General features: G+C 40.3%; 1 protein-coding gene across 7 annotated transcripts; it reads left to right on the top strand.

Moving 5' to 3' along the window:
• The first annotated feature begins 1,632 nt into the window (after positions 1-1,632).
• Positions 1,633-13,215, top strand: fndc5b (fibronectin type III domain containing 5b). 7 transcript variants are annotated; one of them, XR_013288931.1, is made up of 6 exons: positions 1,633-1,944; positions 5,688-5,806; positions 6,891-7,089; positions 7,295-7,441; positions 7,586-7,675; positions 8,828-8,869. XR_013288931.1 is itself a non-coding variant. In XM_077549047.1 (5 exons), the coding sequence occupies exons 1-5, from the start codon at positions 1,824-1,826 to the stop codon at positions 8,965-8,967; spliced, it is 669 nt and encodes a 222-aa protein (XP_077405173.1). In that variant the 5' UTR covers positions 1,635-1,823; the 3' UTR covers positions 8,968-13,215. The 7 variants fall into 7 exon arrangements, 1 of the variants encoding a protein (XP_077405173.1); XR_013288930.1 differs by lacking the exon at positions 7,295-7,441 and adding an exon at positions 9,139-13,215 and having other exon boundaries at positions 1,635-1,944; positions 8,828-9,029; XR_013288929.1 differs by lacking the exon at positions 7,295-7,441 and adding an exon at positions 10,270-13,215 and having other exon boundaries at positions 1,635-1,944; positions 8,828-9,029.
• Positions 13,216-13,985: the final 770 nt, after the last annotated feature.

Genomic DNA, 13,985 nt, shown 5'->3' on the forward strand with positions numbered 1-13,985 from the left:
TAATTGAGAACAGGGTTCTTGCGAGTGACTCTTTCTCTGTTGTGATTTTCTTGGAGATGTTTTTCCTTTAAGCTAGATAGTTTAAATCGGAGTTCTTTGTTTTTTTTGTGTGTGTTTTGAAGCCCTCTGCAAGACATTCAGTCATATTCTTATTGTTTTGGTTCCTTGTCACTGCCCCAAGGTATCAACTATAAACTCTCTCATGATGCGATTTCTTGATTGACTCCTGCAGGGGATGGTTATTTCCAAATAATGTCACATTTTCCTGAAATATAAACACCCCCCTATTATCACAGCTTAACGAGTCTAACCATCAAAGCCGCATTTGCATGCTGGAAGGGCTCCAACTGGATGCGAGGTGTAGTCGGACGATGGTCATCAGGGGAGATTTTGCACATTTGAGTTCAAATTGACTCGTAAAACTGTCAGCAGCCGAGCGAAGACGTATAACAGCGCTGGCCTGGAATCGCTCTTCCAACCTTGAGGCCAGAGAGGAGGTGGGAAAGAGTCTCTGCTGCCTTTCCTCGGTTTGAGGCCATCCCAGAGACTTTCACATGCCTCTGTTAGGAATGTTAATCATTTATCGATCCGCCGAATTGGTTTCCCTGGATGTCTACGTGTGAGCAATGACGGTCATTCGTTCACATTACGGCAGGTCGCCGTACCCTTCTTTTAAATCCCGTGTCCTTATAGCGTCCTAATAAACTGGACGTGTTATATTGAACTACCAGTGGCCAGAATGAGAGAGCATCAAATTTAACACACTTGCTTCCCATTCGAAGAGGGAAAATGGCCAATTTGGGCATTTTCACCAAGGGGTGGGCTCACTTTTGTTGCCACTGCGTCTTTTTTTTTTTCAAACAACATGAAATTTGGTGGACATGTCTATCATGACATGACAAACGAAAAAGTCTCTATGACATACGCCTGAAATTGAACACAAAATCCTCCATTTTGGTTTGAAGCAGCCATTTTGAGCCAATTCCAGGGTTCAGCAAATGACGAACTCCTCCTGAATGCCCATGAAAATGGCATGTTCATCATGAGTCCCAGTTTACATAGGAAAAAAAAACTCAATTTACTAAAGACATTATAACAATATTTCCATTTCCCTTACAAAAGGGGTGCTCAAGTTCGGTCCTCGAGAGCCCCTATCCAGCACAGCTGAATGTAATGAACAGCTAACCAGCAAACTTTGCAGAAGCCTGATAACGATCCTGATCATTAATCATGGAAAAAAGTCTGGATAGGGGCTCTCGAGGACCGAACTTGAGCACCCCTGCCTCACAGCAATGAATAACCTCAGCTAGCATTTTTTAGATTATTGCTCCCTCATGACCTTTATTGATTCCATTTTTTGATGAAAGTGGAACTCAACGAGCCACACAAATATGACATTTAACCTGTTTTCTATTATATAGAAATAAGGAGGAGCTTGTTTAGGAATTAAAGCTTATAGTTATTTTTTTCTCTCTCAACATTTTGAGGGTCAAAACATGCACAAAAAAACTAAAACTTGCCATACTTTGCACACGACCTGGCAAAAGACTTTCTATTTTAAACTTGTCATAGAGAGAGAGAGAGAGACAGAGAGAGAGAGAGAGAGAGAGACTGCACCACTTACATTCTTTTTACTCTCAGTGCTACGTTCCAACAGCTGGACACTCCTCTTCCTCCTCCTCCTCTTCCTCATTCTCATCCCCGTCATCATCATCATCCTGTGCACCTCGTTACTCTCCTGCCGCGGCGAGCCTCAGTCGACGTCTCCGCCACAAACGCAAGGAGCTCGGGATGATGCGTGCATCCCACGGGGGATGCTCTAAATGGGCCACGTAGCGTGGAAAGAGGAGGAGGAAGAAGAAGAAGAAGCGGGAGGGATGGTCGGGTCTCTGTGGCGGTCTTTGGTCCTGCTCGGCTTCCTGTGCGTGTCCCCCGTTGGAGCTGGTGAGTACAAGAAGCTTCTCACATGCAGACGGTACGCTACGCCACAACACGTGTTGCTGGAGGGAGCACATGTCCATGGCTCAAAATGGATTTTAGGAAGGTGTGTGTACAGGGATTGGTGAGCCAAAGTTGGTTTGTTTCATACAATTCGGAAATGACAAAGTCGATGCGTAGCGTATTACAGCAATCTCCAGGCGTTGATATAATGAAACTAGAATGACTGGTTAGTGCCTCGGTAGGAAGAATTCGACAATCGCATAAAACTACAACTTAAAAGAGAAAAGTCATAATGAGAAGAGTCATAGTCATACTAGTACAGTGGTTCTTATTTATTGAAAAATAAAATATGATTAAAGACATTGGCATAGTGTATACATTTTATACATTATTTATATATTTTTCTAGAGCACTTTTAGAGCACAATTAACACTTTCTTTCCTAAGATGGAACCCAGGGGCTGCAGATACGATGAAAACAGCAGAGGCCCCGGAATTGAACCCTGTGGAACACCATACTGTTAGATTAGGCCTCTTAAGGATTAGATAGGTGACTTGAGCTAGGCCGTTGTGTCGCTGTGACTTGTCCTGGCTCGGCTATCTATATGCACACTTTTTACAATAATTTTATATTTTTGGGCTTTTCAATGTGGCACTAATACCACTTTATATTTCTGAGCTATGTACGTCACAGCTGAAAATATAAATGCATAATATATAAACCGTTGACTCATCCATTTGTTCAAACTTTTAATATTTATTGTAGAAATGCGATCCCTTTTTTTCCTGATTCAAAATCACCTGTCGATGAAAGTCCCATTATCTTGTCTGTTTGTTCAGCGGAGCTCGCAATGCAAACAACGGTTCGAGTAATCCTTTTACGCTGACGTCAAGGGCAGCATGTACTACACGACCGGGACTCTTTGTCCCTTTTTTATACATTATTTATATATTGTTCCAGAGCACTTTTAGAGCACAATTAACACTTCCTTTCCTAAGATGGAACCCAGGGGCAGCAGATACAATGAAAACAGCAGAGGCCCCGGAATTGAACCCTGTGGAACACCATACTGTTAGATTAGGCCTCTTAAGGATTAGATAGGTGACTTGAGCTAGGCCGTTGTGTCACTGTGACTGGCTCGGCTATCTATATGCACACTTTTTACAATAATTTTATATTTTTGGGCTTTTCAATGTGGCACTAATACCACTTTATATTTCTGAGCTACGCACGTCACAGCTGAAAATATAAATGCATAATATATAAACCGTTGACTCATCCAGAGCGAGCTGCACATTTACTTCTTTCGGTCCTGATGTGTTGAGGAATGGGACACAATTTCTGTTTCCACAGTTCATAACAAACGGTGATGTCATTTAAAATATATATCATGCAAATGAGGATGATGTAACAATAGTGATCATCGTGAAAGTGAATGTGATGAAATCTGTTTCTTCTCCTGTGTGCTGAGATCAGCACTCTCAACGTATCACACGCATGCTTGAACACTGCATCCGCACGCTAGAAGCCTTCTGGGGGCCACACGGCGTTTTGTCACCCCTAAAACAAAATGCAATTCCTTGTGCGTTATATAATCCAGTCTTGTGCTGTGTTGATGGTGTTAGTATCGAACAGAGAATAGAAACTGGGCGACAGTACATTAGTCTTTGTGGAATACCATTAGTGGAGCTTCATGTGCTTGTGAGGCAATAACTGCTCATCATATGCAGTGTTGTTACAGTATATGATGTCGTCGTCATGGCGATTCGTGCGCCAGACAGGTGGCAGGTTTAAGTGCTGTGCGGTTTGGGCAGTGAAAAAAACCCAAACCCATTTATTCAAACTTTTAATATTTATTGTAGAAATGCGATCCCTTTTTTCTCTGATTCAAAATCACCTGTCGATGAAAGTCCCATTATCTCGTCTGTTTGTTCAGCGGAGCTTGGCAATGCAAACAACGGTTCGAGTAATCCTTTTACGCTGACGTCAAGGGCAGCATGTACTACACGACCGGGACTCTTTGTCCCTTTTTGAGAGCTTTAAAGGTGAATATCAAGATGGGGGATTCATTATTTGATCCTCTCTGGTCATTTTAGATCGTCAAATATGGTAACAGAGAGAATGTCAGTCAAAAAAAACATTATAAAGTCAAACAATTCTTCAAAACTCACAAAATGACGATCAAATGCACTCCTTGTCTGAATTTCCATACAAGATTTTACCTTGTGGAGTCAGGAAGATCATGAGAAAGCTAACGGAGCACACGGCAGGAACTTGTTAATGATCTCAAGGCAATTGGGACCTCAGTCACCGAGAAAACGGTTACTGTAGGATGTAAGCTAACACGCTGTGCTTTAATGGATCTAAATCTTGCAGTGCCCGCAAGATCCCAGGCACATGCAGCCTGCTTTAGTTTGCCAGTGTACATCTAAATGACTAAGAGAAGGCTAGGGACTGATTTACGCCACATTCGCTAGTGTTGTGGAGTAGATCTTTTCCTCCGCGTGTTCGTTTTCTTTCGGGTAGTTAGAATGTTGGTTATCTGGATACAGGCTGGAGACTATGAACAGTTCCTTCGAAGCTTTTATTTCTACATAATATTCCGGGCACAAGTGAGTCACAGACAATGGCTGTAGCCTCTGTTATATATTATTAACATTTTTAATTCTTTATTTCATATATTAACCATGTTGAAATGTTTTATAGATGTGTAGAGTAGGTGAAATAGTGTTGAACTCAGTATAATTTGACCTTAACCTTGTTTTTGTCTAAAAATTCCTTCTCAGTGTTTTGCGCACACACATTCTCTTCGTGAGAACAGATTCTGCTTTGAGAGAACACACACACACACACATTCTCTGTTCGCACCATCACTCACGGCCACTCTAAATCCAGTTCAATTTGTTTGTGAGATATTGTTTTGGGAAAAAAGTACGAAAAGTACCCTGAGAGTATATTTTGTCTAAAAAGATGAACACAGCTGCGGACTGTGTACGAAAATAATATTATGTAACATATTGTGTGAGAACCAATCTGTTTTACTTATTCATGATGGGAGGAGAATAGGTGTTCTCTTACTGATTTGGATTCTTTAAAAGCTGTATTCCGCAAAAGAGGGGGCACACGCGCACCCTGGAATTCCACCTTTTACGTGATGTTCAGTGTTGTGTGACTGGAGATTCTCTGTAATAAATCATCCTTGCAAGGGCCTTTCCACAAAGAAGTCTCATCTCCAATTTTTTGGAACACGCAAATGATGACAAATTATTTCATCATTTAACACCTCTCACAAATGCGAAGATTACAGAGGACTTACAATATTCTTATACTATCTTGAAGGGCGGTACCACACAGTCTCCAGTAAACAGTTCAACCGGAGTTGACCGGACGTACAGAGATACGTTCGAGGACACTATTCGGACACAAAACAAAAGCCCATTTGAGGAATAGAGGAGGTTTTTCAGTCATGACTGCACCTGGCAGAAATTGCGATAACACTCACAAAGATACATCCGCAGAACAAAGTTCTACTGAGGAAATAAGGAAATTAAAACAGTTATGACTAAATCTGGGCAGAAGACCCTCTTCACTAGCTAGCTAGCAAGGAGCAACTAGCTTTGGTTAGCTACTGCTGTCTAAACATTGCGGAATCATTCCTAAGTCAGTAATCATCAACTTCATTGTTCATGAATATTACATGTCATATCATTGCATCCTTTTTTGCACTTGTTTTGTTGCCGTATCAGACAGTCTGCTGTCAGCTCCGCTCAATGTGACCATTAAGGAGATCGAGGTCAACTCGGCCGTGGTCACGTGGGAAACTCTGGAGGGAGACCCGGTCATCGGATTCGCCATCACTCAACAGGTATATCCAGACACAGTCTCGGGTCTCTCAGTTGGGTTAAAATAGTTTCGGAATTTTCATTATCGTTACTTTTTATTTCGTTTTGAATTTTGTTTTCAGAGTGGGTCTGTTAGCATCTATTTGTTTTAATTATTTAGAAAATGCTTTGTTTTGTTTAGTTTTTGTTAGTGTGAGTTTTATTTTAATTGTGTATTTCATGTGCACAAGATTTCCCCAAAAATATTATTATTTTTTAAACAATTAAATACCTGTATAACCGTCCACAGAGTTTGAAGTACAATTAGTAATTACGGAAGCATGGATACTCGCAAATACTATGCATTTATGTTCAAACGCACTAACAAATACGTTCAAATGTACTTGTAGGCTAAATGCTACAAGCATGGAATATTTTCCTGTAATTTTTGACACGCGCGATACCTCGTGGAATTATGAGAAAAAATGCCTAACCTAAATCATGCACTGCAGATATATCAATAAATCAGAATAAACAATGTTTTTTTGCTTATTTTACGAACGTATTGGTATAATGTGGGCCAAATGCTTTATAAAACATATATTTTTTCAATACTCAGTGGCATTATGGGAAAAATGTTTGTAGCATTTAGCTTAAAAGTACGTTTGAACGTATTTGCGATTATTTTCAAACATATCTAAATACATTTGTACGTACTCGCCCGTCAAAAAATATTTATTCCAAATTGGCAGTTCTACGCTTTCGTACATAACAATTAAGGACATTTTTTGCAATAATTATAGTTTTATTTGTTTGTTTGTCTGTTTTTCGTTTCTCTTTCATTTCATTAACGAAAATAGTTCACTACTTTTGTTCACTAAAATAACGATATGCTGTACAGACAGATTACGGTTTTATTCAAATACTTCAAAAAAATTTAAAAAAAACTCTGGTAAAATTAGACGTACTGTTTCTACTTCTTTCCTCAAGTAAAAGTAAAAAAAACAACTTTGTGTTACTCCTGTAGCTTAATTTGCTACCGTTGAATATCCTGTTGCTTTACGTACAATATTTGGAATAATTTGCCTCGCCGACACATACGAACCTCGCTTTTTGTGTTCGCCGCAGAAAAAGGACGTGCGCATGATGCGTTTCATCCAGGAAGTGAACACCACCACTCGTTCCTGCGCCTTGTGGGGTCTGGACGAGGACACCGAGTACATCGTTCACGTGCGGAGCATAAGCATGGGCGGCAGCAGCCCCCCCAGTGAGCCCGTCCTCTTCCGAACCCCCAAAGAATCCGAGAAGCTGGCGTCCAAGAGTCCCGGTGAGAAACGATAAAAAGGAACATAAAAAAACAACCGTATTTCTTCCAATCGTTTCAAAGGCTACAATTGGGGACATAAAAATACTTGCACTGTGCTGTCAATAGGAAGCTTAATTGACATTTCCCGTCACAATAAAGTACCATAATCGCCGTCTGTCACGCCTGCCCCTCACGTACGGCGTACTGTTCTCCCTCTCAAATGCAGAGGAAACGGTTTATCTGCAGCCGCCGCATGCAGTGCTTCCAATTTTATCAGGGCCGACCCAGATAGAACGTCAAGAGCGGCCCGCTTCAGAGGAACCCTGCGAATATTAAACGCTCATCAGCAGCGGGGTGATAAGAGAGGGAAGTGGTGAGCAACATATCGCAAAGAAACGCCCCCGAGGGAGGAGAATATAGTTCAAATATATCTTAAAAGCTGTGCATAAATACAGGAAGAGCAAGTCCATTTTTCATACTTTTTTTTTTTTTTTTTTACTTTATGTTCTCTTCCCAGACGAGCTCACACTGGAGGAAATGGGACAGGCCGCTCAGCTGCGAGCTGGCGAGGTCATCATCATCGCGGTGGTTCTTGTCATGTGGGCAGGTAACCATTCCAAAACACACACACACACACACGGGGCAATAGAGATCCCGACGTTGACATCGTGTGTCCCAAAATGGCCGTTAGCAGTTGCGCTAACGGTTACCACACGCAAAATGTGTTTCGTTCATTTGTGCTGCTACGGTTTATTACATAGTTGAATTTAACTGACCAACACCATAAAGAAGACTTTTTAACGGTATAAAAGATGGCGGCCGCGGCCGATTTAGCTAAGCAGCTGCTAAGTTGCTAACGTACATAAATAACACTGCAACTCAAACGATGGCATTTTGAGAACACTTAACTCTATGGGTGATGGAAAAAAATCGATTCGGCAATATATCGCGATTTACAGCGAGCGATTCTCGAATCGATTCGATGTGCGGCCGAATTTATTTTATTTTTTCAAATTTTTTTTATGGGGATATTCAACAAAACATCTTACTTAGGGTTAGGATTCACACATTAGGCATGGAAGAATGTTATATTAAGCCTTAATATTTTAGTTTGTTACCTATTTGTTAAATGCAGTGGCTCAGTTATAAGCCAGAATTAAATAAATACATTTTCATACAAATCTTACAGTGTACATGTACAAGTTAACTGATTATTAATTTTTTTAATTTGGGTAAAAAAAAAAAAAACGCAATAATCCATTTAGAGATTCGGATCGGGATTAATCGGTATCGAATCGAATCGTGACACGAATCGAATCGCCAGGTAGTAGGCAATTCACACCCCTACTTAACTCGTTCACTCCCAGGCATTTTCACAGAAGCAATCCCCTTCACTCACGGCTGTTTTGCTGGATTCTGACTGATTTTGCAACCCGAGTTGTTTAACACATCTAAGATGATAAAACGAGAAAATATACAACAAAAACACAGGAATTGGGCTCCTCGTTCGGAGCGGACTGTATATCAAGGGTGTCAATAAAAACGATTTAACGATACAAAATCTCCATCCAGTAAGTGGAGGTGAAGATGGATGGATGCATGAGGAGAAACTTGGCCTTGTGCCTCCGCCGCCCATGAATTATTCCGCTTCCGCGCCGCCTCGCGTCAATCTTCTCTCCGCCGCTGTGTTTTTAATCTCGCCTCTCGGTCCGCATGGGCCGGCTTTCGACACATCGACCCTTTTTCTTTGCGTCCCCAGGCGTGATTGCGCTGTTCTGCCGCCAGTATGACATCATCAAAGACAACGAGCCCAACAACAATAAGGACAAGGCCAAGAATTCGTCGGAGTGCAGCACTCCCGAGCACCCGCAGGGAGGTCTCCTGCGCAGTAACGTTTAACAGACGCTCGCCATCCGCCCCCCCACCCTGCAATAACGTCAACACCTCGAACCTCAGGACAGGTGAGGATTGCTGCTTGTTTCCACCACTAAATAGTATACATCAAATCTGATGAATATTATCATCTAAAAAATAACGTTTTTGTTTCGATTTTCTTTTTGTCCCGTTAAGTGTATTGTTTGCACCTGTGCTCGTCCACCTGGTCCCTCGTCTCATCCAATCAGCTCCCTCAGCCACTTGTCTCATGTGGAGGTGTTTCTCATTGTATCGTTAGTGTGCTTCTATTTAGGTCCCGCCTTCTGCTGCCTCTTTTGTTTGCTTTCACTCGCAGTCCCTGTCAGTTGTCTTGTCGATGCGTCCATGTAATGTTTGAATCCATTTTGTTTTTGGACTTTCTTATTTTCATTTCTTGGTCATTTCAAAGAGTTGTTTTTCTTTTTGCATTTTGGCACACCTGCTTAACGCATATCCATACACTGTAGGGAAAACAAAACAACACATTTACAGTTTTCTTGTAATCTGAATCTAAATGTAGCAAGGCATTTAGCATCGTGATTAGCATGAGATTTTTCATTCTTTTTATTAGTAACTTTACCGGTACAATATTTTTTAATTTTAGCGTAATGATTAGCACAAGCTATTTAAAAAAATAATAATAATTCTTAACATTTAAATCAATAGCATATTTAAAAAAATAAATAGTGTATAATACACATTATTTTTAAAATATTATTGTACTGAAAAAAATCTATAAAAAATCTATATATAAAGAAAATAGTATTTATTTACAAAACAAAAATACAGTAATTTTTACCAGATACATCCACAGTTACACGTTCTGCAACACAGCACGGGGGGGCTAAAAGAAAACCCTTAAGCCCAATTCCCAAACATAATAAACTTGAAAACGAAGCTGTGCCAGTTTTTACTCTGGGGATAATCGGTTTGTTTGTGACATTCCTATTCAGATTCATTAATATATGAGAAATTATGGAAAATCATCGCCTGAACAGAAGTAGATAAAAACTGCAGCAGAACGTAATGAATTTTATTCTCCTCCTGTTTTGTGTAAATCCGTTTTGGGTCGTAATTGTAACAAGCAAATGGGGAGGGAAACAATCTCCTTGGCTGAGGTAATACAATCCTTCACTGTCTACTTAATAAATATTCCAGTGTTATCTTAGCAAGCAGGATTAATGGTTAACCGTTGAATAAGCTTAAGGGGAGAGAAAAAAAAAAAAAGATAAGCCATCGAGAAGATGATTACAGAATTGCTTCCAGTGCATTTTCCTTCTGTTTCAGAGCCTGAGAGCCATTTTGCAGCCAAACATGCTGGAATACACATTCAACGTTCAACTCGTCTTGGCACAATGAAGAATTGTTGGAAAAACCTCCAAACAAGTGGAAGCAAACGCTTCCAACAGTGGAACAATGGAGGATCAATCACATTTTGTTGTGATCAAAAGCAGCTGTTACGCTTGCATACCGTTTGACTTTGATCCAAAATCTAATCCCTGATCGTCCCATCTGTTGTTGTTTTTTTTTTTTTTTTGGCCTGTTGCCCTCCATTGGCGTTTGCGGCACCACTTGGCGTGATGCATCTCCTCGCCATCTTTCAAGCTAGTGGGCGCCCTTGACATTTGGGGGATAAAATGTGACAAGGTTTTTTACAGCGCACCGTATTTCCCTTCTACGAGCCGCTGTCACGCCGATGCTGATGATCGTTAAGGGAATCCGTCATAAAGTGACGTCTCGCTACTTTTTAACTCATTTACTGCCATTGACGGCTATAAACATCAAAAAATCATTTGAACTATTTCTATTAGTTTTACATTTTTTTCCCCCACTTTTGTTCACAAGAGTATGAAAACCTACCCTATCTACAGCGCCCCTAGTGGTGGCAGTGGGTACTGTACCCCTGGTAGCCCGGCCATTGAAAATGAATGGGCCCATTCATTTCCTATGGGGAATTTCAACCCCTGGTCACCCGCCATTCATTTGACATTTTTTTAAATATTTTTATTTTTTATTTTTTTTAAGATTATTAAAATTTAGGGGCGTCAGGCGATTAAAATTAATAGCATGACTTCAATAGTATATATCACAAATTTTATATCTGTTCTAAATGTACACAAAAAAAATTCTAGTTTTTTTTATACTCTTGTTAACAAAAGTGGGGGAAAAAAATGTTAAACTAATAGAAATAGTTCAAATGTATTTTTGACGTCTATAGCCGTCAATGGCAGTGAATGAGTTAAATGCACTTTGATGTCCACAAGTGAACTTCTACGCTTATAAACTTAATAAGGATATAGAACGTGCACTCAACCTCACTTTGCAGCCTAAAGGAATCGAAACGGCAAAGAAAATGGGAGCGACAAATGATTTGAGTTTTTGTTTTTGTTACATTGTGGCATTGATATGATAAAAACGATCGACATTATATTTGTGTATGAATTATTGTTCTTCGGTGAAACCAAATGTATGTACAAAAGCCGGTAGAGAATTGTGCTATAAGGATACCAAATAATATTCACTTATACTGGAATGGGGAGTCAATCGGTCCTCAAAGGCACCCACACAATTGTCTTACAGAAGACTAAAAAAGTCACTAGTAAGACCTCGCCATACTAGTAGCGCACAACTGTCATACATTATTGAAAAACACCCCAAGTACTGCATAGTCGCCCTACTAGTGCGCTCTTATCATCTAGTCTACTACTGTCTACTAGTGGGCTGAACTGTTGTACAAGTTAGCTCATTATACTAGTGCACCCGAATCATTCTACTAGTGTGCCGTTGTCATAGAGTGTATGAGTAAGACAGGGTTAGGGTTGCGCCATACAGTGGTGGAAAAAGTCATTCTACTAGTGCCCCTACGTTGTCCTACTAATGAGTTATTGCACTAGTTCCATTAGAGCAAACAATAAGACGGTCGTTTTACTAGTGCACCCCAGTTATTTTAGTAGTGCGCATAACTGTCATCCAGTACAAGAAAAAAGACAGTGGTGCTCTAGTCATTCTACTAGTGCCCCCTAGCTATTGAACTAGTTCCACTACAGTAGATCCAACTGTAAGACAGACGTTCTACTAGTGCGTATATTCAGTAGTGGAAAAATGACATTTATAAGAGAGAAATGGAAAAAGGCACTAGTGCTCTAGACATTCTACTAGTGCCTGCTAGTCATCTTGCTAATGTGCCCCAGTTTTTCAACTAGTTCCACTTGGTGCACTTGTTAAAGTCATAGTCATTTTACTAGTGCAGACTGTCATATGGTAGTACAAAAAGTCACTAGTATGAACATCAGTATACTAGTGTGCCCTCGTATTTCTATCATGGCACACAAGTCATTCTATTAGTGTAAATCATTGTCATACATTAGTGGAAAAACGGCACTAGTCAGTCAATGTACTAGAGCGCCCTCGTCGTTCCACTTGTGTGCTGAATTGACTTACTAGTGAGGACAAAGAGCACACTTGTACATGGGCGAGCACTAGTAGTAGGATAGCCAATAAATGTTGAAGTGGCTTGCCATCACCTCGCGCTTTCTCATTATTGCCACTCGGGGTCTGCGACTCCCATTAGCCGCCTTCTCTGCGCTTTTCTGCCTCATTTGCTCTCACTGCCAACGTCCTTTTTGTTGTTTTTCGCACCCAATGACCATGAATCTGCCCTGGCGAAAGCTAATCAATATTTGTTTGTTTTTTTCGGTGGCAGGTTTGAGTTATTTTAGAACGGGAAGCCTGGCGGTCCACTATGTAGCGCACCAAGTTTGTTAGATGGAGGGAAAAAAAAAGGAAAGCACCGTATGAACCTGGAAAAAAAAAATACATCCAACAATTTGAAATTTTGGTACAGATTTTACATGGAAACTAACGAGCTAGATATTCTTTAACAGGCCACATCCAATATGTTTTGGCGGGGCTTGAGTTGACGTCTGTGCATTACAAAATGGAGAGATCAGAACACACATCAATTTGTCATCTGGATGGTAATAACAATCAGCTGGTCAATTCATTGGTCTTTGTGTCCATAGTGTAGAATCGATTTTTGATTGTGTTGAAACAATTGTTAAAAAAAAAAAAAAATGCTCTTGAAATTAGCATAGCAATCGATATGAATTTAAAACATCATAAAACAATTGAAATGAATTCATTTTTCATTTTTCATTTCCTCTTTTCCAAGAAAATGTGAATGTCCAAGTATGTACTGTATTACATGATCAAGAAATAAATATTTTCAGCGTACCCTTTTGTGTTTTTTTTTTTTTTTTTTTTTGAGGGATGAGAAATTTCAGTGTTGCCAGCAAACTGAAGCAAACAAAAACACTACACCTGTGTTTGTTTTTGGACTTCCTTTGTACCCCTTTTAAACAAGTCTCTCACTTGACCTTTGAGGCTTCAGCGCCTTATCGACATTTAAATGCACCAGGCAGAGAGAGAGAAAAAAAAAAAAAAGCACTTTTAGTCTTTCCGCTCTTTCTGGCTATGCCTTCCATTAAACCAAGCGTGAGGGCGGCATGTTAAATAATGCAGGTGGTTAAGTAAGAAGGTTGGCACACCACGTCCCTGACAAACTGATTGGCCGAGCGTGTGAGGCGGAGATCACGTGACTTTCAGCCTCCCAGAATCGAGTGCATAACGTAGCGAGGCGTGTGCGTACAGAAAGTCCATGTAAGAGCATTCAGCACACGATGTAGAACGATTACAGTGCAATGGTGATGTTGTTCCACTTTTGGCCCACTAGTACAATAGTAAAATTTACTGGTAAGCTACAGTTGCTGCAAGAGAATTATTAGTAGTGAAAGTATAATGTCAATCAGTGATTTCAAAACTCCACTTCACATTTTGATCCCCATGTCCCTGGTGCAACATTGCCACCTGCAGGACAGAAAATGAACTGCAGAACCTTGCACATCACTTTTATTTTTTATTTTATTTTTTTAGGGTAACCTCAGTCATTAAATGCTGTATAGAACAGTGTTTCTCAACCCTGTTTTCCATGTCTGCCTATTTCC

This window comes from Vanacampus margaritifer, chromosome 17, assembly GCF_051991255.1.
Source record: "Vanacampus margaritifer isolate UIUO_Vmar chromosome 17, RoL_Vmar_1.0, whole genome shotgun sequence".
Classification (NCBI taxonomy): Eukaryota; Metazoa; Chordata; class Actinopteri; order Syngnathiformes; family Syngnathidae; genus Vanacampus; species Vanacampus margaritifer.